Below are 17,921 nucleotides of genomic sequence, written 5' to 3'. Positions count from 1 at the left end.
TGGAGTTCACTCAGACTCACGTCCATCGAGTCAGTGATGCCATCCAGCAATCTCATCCTCTGTCATCCCCTTCTCCTGCTGCCCCCAACCCCTCCCAGAATCAGAGTCTTTTCCAATGAGTCGACTCTTCGCATGAGGTGGCCAAGTAGAATATAATCCCCACGAATTCAAGGGCTTTGACTGTTTTGTTTGCTGTTTCTTTAGTATCTAGCTTATTATAGACACTAAATAAATATCTGTTAAATAAAAAGTGGAATATCATCAAAAATAAGCAAGGTGATATCAAAGAGATTTTATTATGAAGGGTTAGAAAATGAGAACAAACATTTCCTGAGCGCCTAAACGAACTAGACACTGTGCTAAGTATTTACATATAATATCTTAATAAATCCCCACAGAAATGTACTTATATTCAGATGAGAAATCTGAAGCTCAGATAATTTAAATAATTTTCCCAAGGTCACTTAGCCAGTATGGAACATCATTTTCCATTCTTTTCATTTTATTTCAGTGTCTAAAAATGAATTCTCTGGCTCCCAGACTGAATTAGATGATCTTGTCAATACCCTTTGAGTACTCTACACTTTCCCTTCATATCAATTGTCATCATGGTAATTCATTTTGTATTGCGGTATTTAATGTCTGTCTTCTTCATGGCACTGTAAACTTCAGATAGGTGGCAGTGAGTATCTTGTGATATTTCCGTGTCTAGAGCATCCCACCTTGTCTAATGTTTAGTTTTGTACACATAGATATTGAATAAATGAATAAATGAAGTTCACTTTATCCCAAAATAGTGTAAAAGTTGACAAGTAATTTATCTGTGCCTGACGAGAATTAATGATTTTCAGATCAACTACATGAACCGCATCCAGTGGAAGGATGAGCAGCTGGATATCCTGGTGTGTTGGTGGACTCTTTGTTCTTTACAACAGACCACAGGTAGGGGGACACTAAATATTATGAATTTCCTCTTGAAATGTGCTGTCCAACATGGCAACCCCCTAGTCACATGGAGCTACTTAAATCAATATTAATAATAAATAAAATTGAAAATCCCTTGCCCAACCACTTAGCGAACTGCTCGTTGGCATTTGGCTGCCTTATTGGATAGCACAGACAAAGAAAATTCCATTGTAGGAGAGTTCTATTGAACAGCACTGCTTTAGAAAGCTTAAAATGTCCTTGGGAGGATGTAGTTTTAAATCAGAAGGGGCCTGTTTGTTTGTTAGTTTTGTATTCTAACATTAAACTTCGAGAAAGAGTTAGGTAACCCGTATTCCCAAGTGTTTCTGGGCAAGACCTAGACATGGAAAAGGAGCTTCATTGTCCAGCAGATGAAACATTTAGTCAGACGTGCTCCTGCACAGCCAGTGACTGGTGTGGAAAGAACCACCCCTCCAAAGGCTCCAGGCAGGCCTACTGTTCCAAGGACGCTGCCAGCACCTTGCTGGATCCAGCCGTATGTCTAATGCCATTCAATACCATCCCTTTGCATTTGATGTACTAAACAGAAGACTGACATTTGGAGAAGAGGAAAGTGCTTGGGATGCCAAATATACCTCAGACTGTAGTTAGATTCACAATTTCTAGAGAGAAAGCTTTTAAATGTTCCCTTCTTCCAAATGTCAGTTATCTTCAGGTGATTTCTTCATAATATAACTTTTAAGCCATTTTGGCCATTTTGGCCATTAACCTTTTTTGAGATTCTGTTGCTGGAGATTTCACCTCCCTAATTGGAGAGGTAAAACATTTTTCTGCCGTTGCCTTAGTAAAGAAAATGCTTTACAGACACGAATAAACATTCTATTTTCTGTGGTTCAGACGGTAAAGCGTCTGACTACAATGCGGGAGACCTGGGTTCAGTCCCTGGGTCGGGAAGATCTGGAGAAGGAAATGGCAACCCACTCCAGTATTCTTGCCTAGAGAATCCCATGGACGAGGGAACCTGGTAGGCTACAGTCCATGGGGTCCCAAAGAGTCGGACACGACTGAGCGGCTTCACTTTCACTTTAAGTTCTGGGGTGGGGGGATAAGACTTTTCTTAGTTTCAATCTTCTGTTATTTGTTCACATTTCTCCATCATTTACCAACCCTTCTAAGCTAGTCTCTACCAAGAATGCAAATAAGTTCTAGCCATGAAACCAAAGGAGAGCTGAGGAGTGGATCACTAGGAGCCTCACATGCCCCAACTATACAGGTGGGGAAGATGGAATGTTTATTGTCTTTGGGGATTAAGCCCCAACTCACTGTGACCTCCCGTAGCCTTTCAGGGTAGGTATTTCTAGTCCCTCCAAGATTTTTTTAGGAGGGACAATGGTGCTTCTGTGCACGGCTGGGGAGTAGCTTTGAAAGTGGTGAAGGATGCAGGTAGGGACTGGCGAGTTGGTAAGGCTGGGTGGGGAGGTGCTAGGGTGGGACAGATGGTTTCCTGAACAGTGAGCGGGATAAGGAGAGAGTAGACACGAAGTGGCAGCCACGAGACTAAAGCGAAAAGGACCGAAGAACGCGAAGACCGGAGCCGGGGCGGACCTGGGCGGGGCAGAATGGGGAAGGGTCACGCCGGGACTTACCCGGCTGCGGGCCGGGGGAGACGAGTGGGGAGGGAGATGCGGGCGCTCGCCCGGGGATCTGGGACCCGAGCTCAGCCGATGAGGTCAGTGGAGCCGACGTGGTGGGAGGGGGGCGACGGAGCCCCCGGACGCGGGTGTGTTGCGAGGCCGGCGGAGGGGCGGGACGGGACGGGAAATGGGACGGCGAACTAGGACCCGGGGAGGAGGCACGAGGGGGCGTTGGCGCTGAAAGCTAGAGGCGGCCCGACCGAGATCGTTTCCTTCCGGAGAGGAGGCCGGCTCTGGACCGAGGCGCGGGCGGGGGGCGTCCACGGGCGGGTAACGGGAAAATACCGCGGCCCGCGCTTCCCCACGGCTGGCAGTGGCGGTGCTCGTGGCTCCTCCTCCGGGCCAGTCCGGAGCTTGGCGGCGGGGGGGTGGGGAGCGAGGGTGGGGGTTCGGGAAGGAGAGAGGAGGGAGGGACCAGGCGCGCCAGTGACAGGGTGGCAGCCTAGGAGCGGACGCGTTGCCGCCGCCGCCGCCGCCGCCGCTCCACCTCCTCGTCCTCCTGCAGCTCCTCTCGCTGCCGCCGCCGCCGCCGCCTCCGTCGGGAGAAGTTTCACTCCCGACCCTCGCTCGGAACCCGGACCCGGAGCGGGGCGGGGAGCTCGGCGGGCAGCTGCAACGCGCTGCCGGCTAGGCGCCGGGAGCGCTCCGACCTCGATCAGGAGTCGGAGCCTGGGCAACCGGCAGCGGCCCGGGCTGGGGGCGTGGAGGCGGAGGAGGGGTGGGTGTGAACCGAGATACCCGCGCCCAGCGCCGCGGCCACTCAGCCAGCGTCCGCGCCCCGGGCAGCCGCGATGGCCGTGCGCTCCCGCCGCCCGTGGATGAGCGTGGCACTGGGGCTGGTGCTGGGCTTCACCGCCGCGTCCTGGCTCATCGCCCCCAGAGTGGCCGAGCTGAGCGAGAGGAAGAGACGCGGTTCCAGCCTTTGCTCCTACTACGGCCGCTCGGCCGCTGGCCCCGGCGCACAGCAGCCGCTCCCCGAGCCTCATGCTCGGCAGTGGCCAGGGCAGTCGCCGCCCCCAGCGCGCCAGGAGCTCCGGGGGCCGCAGCTGCCTGAAGCAGCGCCCGGGGTCACCAGTTTTCGGAGCAGCCCTTGGCAGCAACCACCTCCGCTGCAGCAGCGGCGGCGAGGACGCGAGCCCGAAGGCGCGACGGGGTTCCCCGGAGCCCCGGTGGCTGAAGGGGAACCAGAGGAGGAGGATGGGGGCGCGGCTGGGCACCGGAGAAGAGGCCAGCCGGGGAGTAGCCACAACGGCAGCGGGGACGGCGGCGCCGCTGCCTCTAGCTCGCGACCCCGCGATTTCCTGTACGTGGGGGTGATGACCGCGCAGAAGTACCTGGGCAGCCGCGCGCTGGCAGCGCAGCGGACTTGGGCGCGCTTCATTCCCGGCCGCGTGGAGTTCTTTTCCAGCCAGCAGCCCCCCAACGCTGGAGTTGGCCAGCCCCCGCCACCCCTGCCTGTCATCGCGCTGCCTGGGGTGGACGACTCCTACCCTCCCCAGAAAAAGTCCTTCATGATGATCAAGTACATGCACGACCACTACCTGGACAAGTATGAGTGGTTCATGCGCGCGGACGACGATGTCTACATTAAAGGTGACCTCCCAGCGCCAGCTGTCCCGCCTCCCCGCCTCCTTTCTGTGCAGCCAGCCCCAATCCCTGCCCAGCCCCGATCCCTGCCCAGCCCCTGTCTTGCTTCTCTGCCTGCACGTGCTTCGGGCTCCTGCAGCCCCTAGCCGGTCGCCCCCACCTCTCGCCTCCGCCCACCATTCCAACTCTGCTCCTCCTCCTCTGCTGCGGGTCTGGACCCTCCTCAGACCTGCCTGGCCTTTTTTTTTTTCTTCCGCCTTCCTCACTCTTGCTGCTCTGGTTTCCGCCCATCGCTTGCTGCTCCTCCTTATCGCGTAGGAAGGTGAGGAAAGGGGCCTCGGGGTAAAACCTGAGGCTATTCCCATTCTACCCTGCCAGGTGGTGGTAGTTTCCCACGTTGGCCCAGAGGGGCGTGTCCTCCGTGGAGAAAAGGAGGGTAGAGCATTCCGCGAGAGCCAGACGGGCAATCGGTGATCTTCGCTATTCCCCTACCCTTTTGTTTTAACTAAATCTAGCTTAGTTTCGGGACTGGTGAGAGCGAGGAACCGTCCTTGTTGTCCCAAACCCTTTCCTGTGCGTTTCTTTCCCTTTCGCACCACCCGCCGCGCAATGGGAGTCCTTGGGCACCGCAACCACTCCAGCGGGCAGCTCCTTCCAGCCACCACAGTGGAGTAGCAAGCCTTTCCCTACCCCTTGGCAACAGCTCAGTAAACCCCAGAAGGGATGACTGTATTGACAGGAATTAGTGGTGGAGGGAAAGGGGACGGCGCACGCGAATTATCCAGACCCTAGGAGCTCCAGCCTGTACCAGCACTCACTAGTGTGGATCCCTTCCAGTCTGTTTCGGTGGTTGCGGCGTTAAGCAGAGGCTGGAAGTCCTTCCCCAAACCACGCGCAGCCCCAGCACGAAAAAACTTTGTCAGTTTTAAAAGAGGCGCCGTCCTTCACCCTGAGTGTGAGTGGCTCTGGCCAGAGATTGCTAAACTCAGCGAAAGAATGTTCCTTAGAGCAGGAGGAAATCTTTCCAGCCCTGTTCTTTGCAGAGAGGTACACAAGGGAAGTAGCAGGCTTGTATTGAAGGAAGTGTTTCTTTCCACATTTCCTAGCTTCTTGGTCAAAGGGGGGCAGCCCTTCCTCAGTTTACCCCACTCTACTTGCAGCCTCATTGCTTTCTCCGGATTCAGGTAGCATCATTTACATAACTCTTAGCAAACAGATAACAAACAGACACATTTTGGCACAAGGACTGAATGTAGACTTGATAACTAGAAATTTCCTGGGTTTGGGTTGAGAGGAATGAAATCCTTAGGGCTGATTGGCAGAGAGAATATTGATAATTAGATATGAAAATAAAGAACTGAATAATTTGATACAAAAATTTTAAAGAAATTGCATTCCTGGTGAACCCACTGTCTCATAGGTAGATAAGATGCATGTAGATATCTTTATCTATAATTGATAGATCCACTATCTTACAGTCCCCATGTCTTTTGTGCCTCATTAAAATCACAGAGGTTTCCTGGCAGAAGTTTGCACACTCTGCAATTTCCAAAATACATTAACACCATCCGTATCATATCTTTTAATGAAAGACTGTCCTTCAGAACACTGAAATGCCATATTCTTTCCATTTCTATTAAGAATGAAATGCATTTTGTATCAAGAACCCAATAATAGCTAAAACTCATTGAGCTCCAAGGGGGCGTGGCATAGGATCAAGATAATGACTGCAGATTCTGTGCTCATCAAAAATCATAGTAGAAATGCTGATTGGGAAAATAAAGATGGCAACTACTTATTCCAGTGTATCACTTTGTAGAGTACCTAATGCTTTGGAACTGTTCTAGCTACAGAACCTTATTTTAAGATTGTTTTTCTTGATGAGCTTACAAACTTATAAACCAATTATATTGTATAAATTTTAACAAATGTTAATTTTTTTTCCAAATGGGTGCTTTCCAAAATTCCAAAGTGTTATATTTCAAGACTAGTTTGATATTCTCACTCTCTCCCAGACTCCCTTTCTCTCTCTCTCTCTATATATATATGTATGTACATATGTTCATACAAACATCTACATCTTTTGGGTTGTTTATGGCTTGAGTTTAATTAAGGATGAAGCAGTAAACTAAATTATCAGGAAAAAAATCTACTGGGTGTCAATGATCTTCCTATCAGTGCTAAATATTGATATTTAATATTATGTTTCTGAGAATTTTATCACTACTTCACACATGTTAAAAAGCCTGTCTTTATTCTCAGCATTATTTAAGCTTTAAAAAAATCCAATGACTGTTAGACTTACTAAGGTTTTTCATTGACTAGAAGGTTGATAAAATCTAATTTTAGTTTAATACTTATGAATTAGTATTTTTTAAATAATGAAATATTCAAAGAGGTTTTTCTTCTTTTCAATTGTATGAGACTTGTCTATGCACAATATTGGGAACTCTTTCCCTTACTTGGTGTGTTATAGATGATTATGAAATTAGGAAAAGGAGTGATTGTTGGTTTTTTTCTTTGTAGGTGATAAGTTAGAAGAGTTTCTTAGATCACTGAATAGCAGCAAGCCCCTCTACCTGGGCCAGACTGGCCTGGGGAATATTGAAGAACTTGGAAAGCTGGGGCTGGAGCCTGGGGAGAACTTCTGCATGGGAGGACCTGGCATGATCTTCAGTCGTGAGGTTCTCAGGAGGATGGTGCCACATATCGGTGAATGCCTCAGAGAAATGTACACGACTCATGAGGATGTGGAAGTGGGCAGATGTGTTCGACGTTTTGGCGGGACTCAGTGTGTCTGGTCTTATGAGGTAAGACTTGAGCTGTGATGAAAATGTTCCCGTTTTACAGGTAGGTAACAGTTTACAGTCTGGGTCAGTGATTCTGTTTATTTATTCTCTCCGTATCTTTGTATCTGCTTGAAATTGATAGCAACAGTCAGTGATGGACAGAAGGGCTATTGTGTGAGAGGCTGTCTTAGAGCTAAGGTGTGTCTGAGGTTTTCTTATTAGTGTGACCCATAACTTTAAGCAGCATCTTACATGTATAGTCATATCTCTTGAAGAGGCTATTTCCTGTTTATTTGCTTTATTGGTGTTTAAATACATTTCCTGTCTCTAACAAGAGGACTAATTTTATGCTCTTGGGCCATAGCTTTTAGCATTTTGTCCTTTGTTGTCATTTTGGTTAGGTATGTGATTGTGTCTCTTTGTTTGCAAATAATTCAACTCTGAAGTTTCTTGGAAGATGCTTATATGGAAATTTAACATGCAGTGTTTTTAAGGCATAGAAAAAGTTAACTTATAATGTTATATCACTTTTAATAGATTTATTCACAACATTTTAAGAGGCATGATTATTTGGTAAAACAGTTCTGAAGGTCATAAGTAACTGCTTAATATTATGGCTGGTTCTTTAAAATTTTTTGTCTACCTTTATTCCATTTTTCTCAGTAGCAGCCATTATTTAAATAATCTGAGTTTATGAACTGCTGTTTCATTGTAGTAATTAGTTTTACAAAGTAATCTGAGGTGTTTTTTTTTTCCCCTTCAGAAATTGATTTTGATATGAATAGCAGTTGTATTTAAAACAATTTTCCTGAAAGTTAATCTGAGTAAAAATTACTTAACACTTAAATAACATATTGCAATTTTCAGTATACTTTGGTTTTCAAGTGGTTGGAGTTAAATATATTTTAGCTACCTAGTGCACACCTCTGTGAATTATAACTTAATTCATGGAGGTATCTTTTCAAAATTTTCACACTTTCTTAGTATAGAAGAAACATTTTATGAAAACATGTTCCCTGTGAAGTCATTATACCTCAAGATTACACAGTTCCATTCACTTTTCTTTTAGAAGTGTAATCCTACTTTCCTTAATTTAGCTTTTATTTTTTTTTAGTGATTCAGGATATCTACACTACAGAAAGTATTTCTTATATTTATTACAGAGAGTAAATATTAATAACAACTAGTTACTTGGAATATGCACTATGCAAATTTAAAATGAGTATATACCTCTTTACTTTTATTGATAGAAATAGTAATTTTCTTTTATAAAACTGGCTAATGACTACTTTTATAATAAAGATATAGGTAAGTATATTATAGTTGAAAAATAGGTAATTTGGAATAAATTTAATAAAAAAGATTTGTCTCCATTTTATATAAAACTAGCTGGAAGGTAAGAATGAATATTTAACATGAAAATCTCAGGGGATTTTTGTTTACATAAAAATATCATTTTGTAGATGTTGGCTCTGTATGGATGAGTAAAAAATCATCCATATTTTAAATAAAAGATGAAAATTATTGTGTTTTATCTGATACTGTATTGCCTTAAAATCACATAGGCAGTTTTAAAAACCTTTTGTTTCATGTCCTTCCATTTAAGTTTTCATTGATTCTGCTATGAAGGTGCAATCCTCACAAAGCAGTCTACCCATTCATGATCCAAGACAGTAAAATATGCTCAGGTGACATACATGCTTAAGAATTGACTCATTATTTTATTTATAATATAGGTATTTATTCGCTTAAAAGGGTATTATCATAGATCTGTACCCTCTCTATTGGAATAAGTGGATCTTAGGTATTTTCATTAATTGACATAAGTGAAGAGACAGAGGGGATGCCAAGCTTTGTAGGATATAACTTCATGACAACCATATTTACATTAACGTTTGGTAATACATTTGAATGTTAGACTGACAATTGTCCATCACTAAGTTCAGAATCTATTTTAAAAAATAATTTCTACATTTTTCCCTAGCTTTACAAAGCATTATTTTCTAAAGAAATATTGTTTCAGAATGTTGACTTGATGTTTTGCTAAGCAATTGTATAGAATTTATTTTCGGATTTCAGTCTTTAAAGGAGACTGAACCACAACTCTGTCTTATTTAAAGGAATGATGGAAACTTTCATTACCAAGGAATATATTAAACAGTATCTGTTAATAAAGTTAATAATGATAAGTATACAATTAAGTTATATCTAAGTGTTTTAACATTAGGGTATATTCTACATTTAATAGATGCCTGAGTAAGTGGACTGGGACACAGCCAAATTAGGGCTTTCCAGTTTGGATTTTAGATTACTTGAAATGTCCAACTATGCTACCATTCACATTATATTAAAAAATTAATTTGTTCCATTCTGGGTTGGCATTCACATAAAGGTGAGATTTCACATCCAGTCACAGAATAAACTATGAAATTGCTCTGTAATTTTGTTTCCATATTTCTTTTAAAAGAACCATCTGCAAAAAAATTTTTCTTAAAATTTTGAATTTTCTTTGCTGAACTTTTGATGGATTTCAGAAATTTGTTTGACCTTTCCTCCTTCTGAAAATTCTTGGGAAGTTTAGAGGACTGTTACAGAAACATGTTCGTACTTTCTGAGTCTGAATAAATTAAACATGATGGAATGTTATCTTTTTTATAATGTTTATTTATTTTTGGCTATGCTGGGCCTTTTTGCTGTGTGGGCTTTCCTCTAGTTTTGGAGCATGGGGGCTACTCTAGCTGCAGTACACAGGCTTCTCATTGTGGTAGCTTTTATCGGTGCAAAGCACAGGCTGTCGGGTGCTTAGACTTCAGTAGTTGAGGGTCTGGGGCTCCAGAGTGCAGGTTCAATAGTTGTGGCGCTCAGGCTTAGTTGCTCAGTGGCTGGTGGGATCATCTCTGATTAGGGATCGAACCCGTGTCTCCTGCATTGGCAGGTGGACTCCTCACCACTGAGCCACTAGGGAAGCCTGAATATTTTAAAAATGATAAACAGGCTTGCAGATCTTGTAGGAAGAGAATTGAGACAAAATATTAAAATTATAGATTGTATAGCATATGGAGAAGACAGTGGCAGCCCACTCCAGTACTCTTGCCTGGAGAATCCCATGGACAGAGGAGCCTGGTGGGCTGCAGTCCATGGGGTCGCGAAGAGTTGGACACGACGGAGCGACTTCCCTTTCACTTTTCACTTTCACGCATTGGAGAAGGAAATGGCATCCCACTCCAGTTCTTGCCTGGAGAATCCCAGAAACGGGGGAGCCTGGTGGGCTGCCATCTCTGGGGTTGCACAGAGTTGGACACGACTGAAGTGACTTAGCAGCAGCAGCAGCAGTATAGCATGTAGCTATTCTTGACTATAAATTACATCTTTTGAAATTCTAGGAATCTTCTAGTATTCTTTACTGCTAGATTGAAGTCTACTTTCTCTGTATTATGTATATAATTAAGCATAATATTAGCAAGGGAGAGGAGAGAAAGGAAGTCGGGAGGGCGGGGAGAGATGGAGGTATAAACTTGAATTTGGATTTGAGTCACTAGTGTACCGCTCATTAGTTTCATTGTCTTTTTAAATTACAAGTCTTGTTTAATTCGGTTGAAAGTAGATATTGTAATGGTGTCTGCCTCATAGATTTTCTAGAAGATTAAGTGAATTGATGACATGATTCGTGTATAGTTCTATACAGTTTTGACAGTATGTATCTGGCATGTAGTCAATTGTCAATAGATGTTAGTTATTATTGTCATAATGCTGCATAGATCATATAGTATATTACATATAACACAATTCATCAGTTTTATTCATTTAATAATTGTTAGTCATAAGTGATTCAGTTATATCAGAAAAGTCAGACTGGAAATAAATGAAATTTTGTTCATTACAGAATTCAAGTTTGAGGGGTTTTTTTGTCAAAGAACAAGAATCCAGTATGTTTCTATAATATTTTAGAATTATAAAGAATCCAATATTAGTAAAACATAAAACATGGAAGACTTTAAGACACACACTACAAATATTTGCTTCAGTCTTTGAACATCATATTAAATAACTAATCTTAAGGAGATGGTGGAAAATATTGTTTAACAAGCGATATTTAATATATGTATTTAAGGAATCCCATACAGATTAGACTCTATCTACATTATAAAAAAATGACTGTGTGTCTTTCTAGGTTAACCTCCTTTTCTGAATTTCATTGGAATTTTCAGTAGGAAAGGAAGTCAGTATCTCATCCTGCAGTCAGTTCACAGGACCCACCCAGGAACTTATGTCTCAAGGAAACCAGAACCCCATCCCGGGGTTTCCCAGGTATTTCAGGAACTGATATATAGCTTCAGTTCTTCCTTACCATCTGGTCCTGGTGGTCTGGAAAAATGTCTTGCTTGTTGGTCCTTTGATCTGTTTCTTCCTCTGTCATCTCTACCTACCTTTTCTTTCTTCTGTCCTTAACGATAAATAAAATAAATTACAATTGCATTTTGATACGCACTCTCCTCATCAGGTTTCAGTAAATGAAAGTGCTCATGACAGGCCAACCTTGATATTCCAAGACATCACTCGCAGGGCCCAGGAACAGCTAGCCTTCTTCTGAATAGAGAGGCCTTTGGTTGCTGACAGATCTTAGACTGGTTCTCTCTATACTTGAGACCACTGGAGAGTCAGAATTGAGATTCTTACTTTCCCACCTGGAGTTAGAAACATCTAGTTCTCAAGAACATGAGGCAGATGTTCATAATCAACAGATTTCATGAGTTGCCATTATACTTACTTATACCTCAAATTGTGTAAGTATAGATGACTAACTGAAGCATGATCGTGAAAAATTATTCTATGCTTTACACTCTGTGAGTGTTAGAATTTATTGGCATCTACTCTCGGCTAAGTTCACATTTTTGGTTGAGCTCTATCTTGGCTACAGTTTTTCTAGTTATCTGGGCTGCAATCTGGCAGTTTAGGAGGCTGCATATGGCTCTTGAACGTTGTTTGGCATGTAAGTTGTTTTAAGGTTTTTTTTAATTTTGTTTTTTGATGCCATTAGCAGAGGCAGGCAGTCTTGTGTCCCTTCACATCTTATTATTGTTGTGCACCAGCCTTCCCTTGCACGCTTATTTAACTGCCTGGCCCAGATAGGTATAAGAGTGTTATACTTTGAATCAATAATCCACATGTTGAAAATTTCATTAAAGTATTCTCCAGGATATGAAGAAATTTTCTAGTGAAAATGAGATGTTTATTTTAAATAGTGTACAGAAGAATTAAGTTTTTCAAACTTGGCCATTTAGACTTGTACATCATATAAGATAGTTATACTTTCTTTGTTATAGGAATTTTTGTGTAAATAACTAGAAAGTTCTCACTGTTGAAAATTTCTTTATACAATTCATATTCATTCTGTGTCTTAGTAGAATTGGAAGTTCCTTTTCTTTGGTTCTGGTTTTAGTAAGATCATTTATATTAAAGCATTAAAACAACTTAATTTCCATAATTCTTTTCCCTGTGAGGGAGTTTTGCATTTCATCTATCTAAGAGTCATTTTCAGAATAGTGTGTATTTATCTTTTTAATGTTTGCAGTTAAATGGAGCCAAAGAATATATATCTTTATTGTCTAATTAAATGTTGTTTCAAACAAGGCAGAGCTCAATGTTGATAGTAATATTTCTCTGTGTTTTTAAAAAACCATTTCTTACAACTAAAGAGATCTTTATTAGATTTCTTAAAGAGTTAATTTCATACCAAAGTGTCTTATGTCTTAGCTTGGCCCCCTAAAGGCTATAAACACCCTAGAAAATTCCATTATTTCACAAAAGAATATATTTTGGCAGAGTTTCCCTGGGCTTCTAATACCAGAGAGCTAAACTATAAAAAATTTAAGTGTATATATAAGTTCTTTGTAGCATAACCGTTAAGGTTAAAATATGTGCCCCATTCTTATAGGGCTGTTACACATCCTGCTTAGCTTCTTTCTCTTACTTATGAGCTTCCTTTTTCTATAATGCTAATTTTACTGTATCATGAACACAGTTTATGCCCCCAAAGTATATTAATATCTATGGAAAAGTATAAGTCTGGGATTTTTATCTTAAATTCAGTCTTTTAGAAATCATTTCTTGGTTCACTTTCAGTCATATTTAGTTTTTAACTTCACTAAAAGCAGTAAGCTTCTCACACCTACTCTTCCCACCCCCATTCCACTTGTCAGATGAAATCATCACACGTTGATTTTATGAAATCTCTCTCTACCCCACTGTTTTCTTCATTGTACAAAATAAAATTACATTATGAGTTGAAGGAGAAACTTGGTACAGATTTTCCATGTTTTGTAGCCTTAGGTAGTTCGTTTTCATTGTTAACTGGTGCCTTACCACCTGAATTATGAAAAATGTGTGCTTTTTAACAGTTATGGAATATACTAAGCTGGGAAGATGCTTCCATGCAATTTGAAATTAGCTCCATGATAACATAAATTCTCATATTAGTTAAAAACCTTTGAATACTCTTCCTTCTTAATCAATCAAAATTATTCTCATTTCCTGAAAAAAATCCAAGTCAGTTTTCTACTTGCACTTCCTTTGTGTTGGCTTCCAAAAAGCTATGTGAGAAACATTTATTTCAATCTCTTTTCTATCTAGTGAACTGATGAATTAGGGTTCAACATACAAATAAGTGTAATTTGTCATATAACCATACTGCACTTTACTTTGACGATAGCATGTGACTTCCTTTGCTCTAAATATTTTAAGACTAACTTTTAATAAGGTGTGTAAGCTAAACATAAACTTTATTAAAATTTAAAAAATCAGTGTCTTGAATCATAAAGTCATTATTTAATATTATTGAACAATAGGAAAACATGATGTAAACTGAAAAGTTGAAGGGTTGCAATTTCTCAGATTTCTAATGAGCTCTTCATTTACTGTCCTAATAAACAGTTTAGCCTAGTTTAGACTTGACCACAAATAAATCAGTTTGAATCATGACAGACATTTAATGTTACCCAGTCTTTGAAAGGTGTTAGACATTTATAGTACAGTAAGAAATATCAATAACCTCAGATATGCAGATGACACCACCCTTATGGCAGAAACTGAAGAGGAACTAAAAAGCCTCTTGATGAAAGTGAAAGAGGAGAGTGAAAAAGGTGGCTTAAAGCTCAACATTCAGAAAATGAAGATCATGGAATCTGGTCCTATCACTTCATGGCAAATAGATGGGGAAACAGTGGAAACAGTGTCAGACTTTATTTTTTGGGGCTCCAAAATCACTGCAGATGGTGACTGCAGCCATGAAATTAAAAGACGCTTACTCCTTGGAAGGAAAGTTATGGCCAACCTAGATAGCATATTCAAAAGCAGATACATTACTTTGCCAACAAAGGTCCGTCTAGTCAAGGCTATGGTTTTTCCAGTGGTCATGTATGGATGTGAGAGCTGGACTGTGAAGAAGGCTGAGCGCCGAATAATTGATGCTTTTGAACTGCGGTGTTGGAGAAGACTCTTGAGAGTCCCTTGGACTGCAAGGAGATCCAACCCGTCCATTCTAAAGGAGATCGGTCCTAGGTGTTCTTTGGAAGGAATGATGCTAAAGCTGAAACTCCAGTACTTTGGCCACTTCATGCAAAGAGTTGACTCATTGGAAAAGACTCTGATTCTGGGAGGGATTAGGGGCAGGAGGAGAAGGAGACAACAGATGATGAGATGGCTGGATGGCATCACCAACTCAATGGATATGAGTTTGGGTAAACTCCGGGAGATGGTGATGGACAGGGAGGCCTGGTGTGCTGTGATTCATGGGGTCGCAAAGAGTCGGACACGACTGAGTGACTGAACTGAACTGAACTGGAGCCTGATACACATTTCTAAATGAACTGAATCAAAGAAATATGTTTATTTTTAAAATTCAGCAGGCATTGTTTTGGAACTAATGAATGAATTAGATATCTTAATTTTTTGAGATTTTAAAATCTTCACTCACCATTTATTATTTTGAAAGCCATTAACTTTTAATAAGTATTTAAGCTAATCATAAACTTTATTAAAACTTAAAAAATCAGTGTCTTGAATCATAAAGTCATTATCTAACAATAGGAAAACATGTAAACTGAACAGTTGAAGGGTTGCAGTTTCTCTGAGTTCTAATTCTTTAAAGTCCTTCATTCTTCACAGTCGGTTTCTTTTCATATTCCTTTCTGTGTCTTTAATTTTTACTGTAGACCTATTTATTTATAGAGTACCAGTACCTTCAAAAGTGGATGGTTTAAAGAAATATACAGATTAATAAACATAATGTATAATAAAATAAGAGGAGAAAGGAAGATGTATAGAAAATATTTTTTTTTCATAAAGGAAAAATGCATGTTGAACTCCTTTTTTTGTGGCATTAAAGAGAACACTAGCTTGACATTATATTGATACCTAAGAGAAGTCTTCCCCATGGAGCAGACAGGGGCTATGAGGGATCATATATACTCAGCACCACTTCTTTGATAAGTAGAATAGTATGATTGGCTTGGATGTTTCTTTTGAATTCCCTCGATATAAACCTGGACTGTAGCACACAAGGGCAATTCTTCACGAGGAATTCTACTTGGAGACAATGCAAGTACACCATTCTTTGATAATTTGCTTGACTATATTTTAAAATACAGAATAGCCTTCAGAGAGCCCTCCATGGGTATTTCTTCTTGCTTGAATGATCTATATTAGGTTGACCAACAGGAAGTTTGATTTATGCACCTTGTTCGGTGGGAACCCAGAGTACAGCCACTGTGTCCTTGATTAAGGGAAGCTCTGTGTTTGTGCTTTGCTCATTAAGAGGAAGGTAGAGATGCCTGCTACAAAACCAGATCATGGACAGATAGCGAACCTCACCTGAGGAGCCCAGGGTCAGGGCCAAGAGAATTCCTAACAGCTCAGCCTAGAGTTACCTAGCTTTTGAGCTGATTATTAGAAAAGTCTTTTTTTATGAATTTAATAAGTATTATATATAAGTTATATAATTATATGTATTTAAAATTTATTATATAAATTTTAATTTTAACATAAATTTTACATGCATAAAGATTTAAAGATCCACATTTTAATGATGAAATGGTATATTATAATATCTAATACTCTATTATTCAAGAATGAATCTTTAATGAAATAATGATATTTAATATTCATGAGGAGTATCTTAAAATGTGAAAAGTATATAAGGTTATAATAAATTGAAGTGTTCTGCCTTAGAATTCAGTTATCTTACATCTTAAAAGCTAGCTCATTTCACTTGCTCAAATAGATCTATTGAGCAGTTTTTATCAGCAGTGGGCACACACACCTTCCTTGTCTTTATGGAGCTCCCAGGGAGGGAGAGTCAGTCTTCTAACCAATCTATTTCATATCTGATATTGAATTGGGTTTCCATCTCTGTCATCCTTCTCAGTCTTTTTCCTTCTAAATCATGAGTGCTCCAGTTGTGTCCAACAGTGGTACTTGTCTTGGAACTAGAATCAAATAAAAGATTCTTATTTTAATTTTCTTAAGTGAGCATCATCCTCTCTTGTTTGTATTACAGTCTCCTGAAGAGGAGAAAGCTAAAGACATATTTAGCAATTTTATTGCATGTTAATATATCTTAGGTCTGTTATATGGGCTTCCCTCATAGCTCAGTTGGTAAAGAATCCGCCTGCAGTGCAGGAGACCCCAGTTCGATTCCTGGGTTGGGAAGATCCCCTGGAGAAGGGAAAGGCTACCCTCTCGTATTCTGGCCTGGAGAATCCCATCAACTGCATAAACCATGGGGTTGCAAAGAGTCGGACACGACTGATTGAAGCACAGATCACTAGAATTTTGTTTTTTAATTAAGTCTGGAGCTTAAGTACCTGGCTCTGCCAACTCTGCCATTCACTAGCTGTGTGACCTTAGTCAGGTTATTTAACTTCTCAGTGCCTTAGTTTCCTCCTCTGTCAAGTCGATATAACAGTACTTACCTCGCAACACTGAGGTGAAGATTAAATGAGTTAATGTATATGACAGCACTCAGAATAATACCTGACAGTGGTCAGCATTCTGTAACTATTAGCTATTTTTGCAGAAATAGATCAGCATGCAATAGTGCCAGCGTTACAGAGTCATTGCAAAGAATGAAAAGATCAATGTATTGGAAGCTGTTAGAATAATGCGTGACATATGCTAATTCCTGCATAACAACTATCATTAATATTTTCCAATTTACAATGTTAATATGCCTTTTTCCCCTCATGGGAAGGAAATCATGTTGATTGGAAAGTTTTATTGCAATTGCCTTTTGAAAGATGGACCTTGCTATAGTAGGGAGGGTGCTGGTTCAGTGGAACGTTAACCTGACTGCACGATGGGAGCTCTGTGGGGTCTTTGAAAAAATTCTGATGCTGGAACACATCCCTGACTCATTACATCAGAATCTTTGACAAGTGAGTCCAATAGCATGGATAGTGTTAAAAACTTGTGATTCTCATGTGGCTTATTAATTTTCTGTTTTCAAATATACAGTCCATCTTTAACTATTCCTTGAAAGTTATATTTTTTTCCTTTTGTTGTATTTCCCTTTTGGGAAAAATCACAGGAGAAGAATCAGCACTTCTGCATTTATTTCTATGTCTGTTTCTTGTCTGTTCCAAGTGAGTATATTAATATATAAAATGAAAACAACTGTATGTTTTCTCATGGTCTGATTTTTATGGTTCATATATTTCTTTGTTTTAGAAAAACACAAGATTTAAAACATTTTTTAAAAAAAACACATTGTTTAGCCATGCAAGGCTGAAGGTGTTTCTGTTTTTATTTATTGCATTTGAATACTATATAGTAATAGAGTTCTTAAAATATAGGTGAAATGTTTCCATTGAATTATTTGCTTCAACAGTGACTTTTTGAATTAGAGCTTGGCAGGAAAAAAGCTATTAGT

The 17,921-nt window shown here is 40.6% G+C and overlaps 1 protein-coding gene across 2 annotated transcripts in view; it reads left to right on the top strand.

Annotated features, from left to right (window-relative positions):
- Positions 1-3,412: 3,412 nt before the first annotated feature.
- Positions 3,413-17,921, top strand: part of CHSY3 (chondroitin sulfate synthase 3) — a 284,216-nt gene continuing 269,707 nt past the window's right edge. Inside the window, exons 1-2 of one of the 2 annotated variants that reach the window (XM_052644062.1) lie at positions 3,413-4,214; positions 6,735-7,018. In XM_052644062.1, coding sequence (XP_052500022.1) covers positions 3,413-4,214; positions 6,735-7,018 — 1,086 coding nt within the window. Of the gene's footprint in view, positions 4,215-6,734; positions 7,019-17,921 lie in introns of those variants that run through there. The other variant, XR_008199718.1, reaches the window with a different exon arrangement.

The sequence above is a fragment of the Budorcas taxicolor genome, chromosome 7 (genome assembly GCF_023091745.1).
Source record: "Budorcas taxicolor isolate Tak-1 chromosome 7, Takin1.1, whole genome shotgun sequence".
NCBI classification, from domain to species: Eukaryota; Metazoa; Chordata; class Mammalia; order Artiodactyla; family Bovidae; genus Budorcas; species Budorcas taxicolor.
This window is presented reverse-complemented; position numbering and strand designations above follow the sequence as displayed.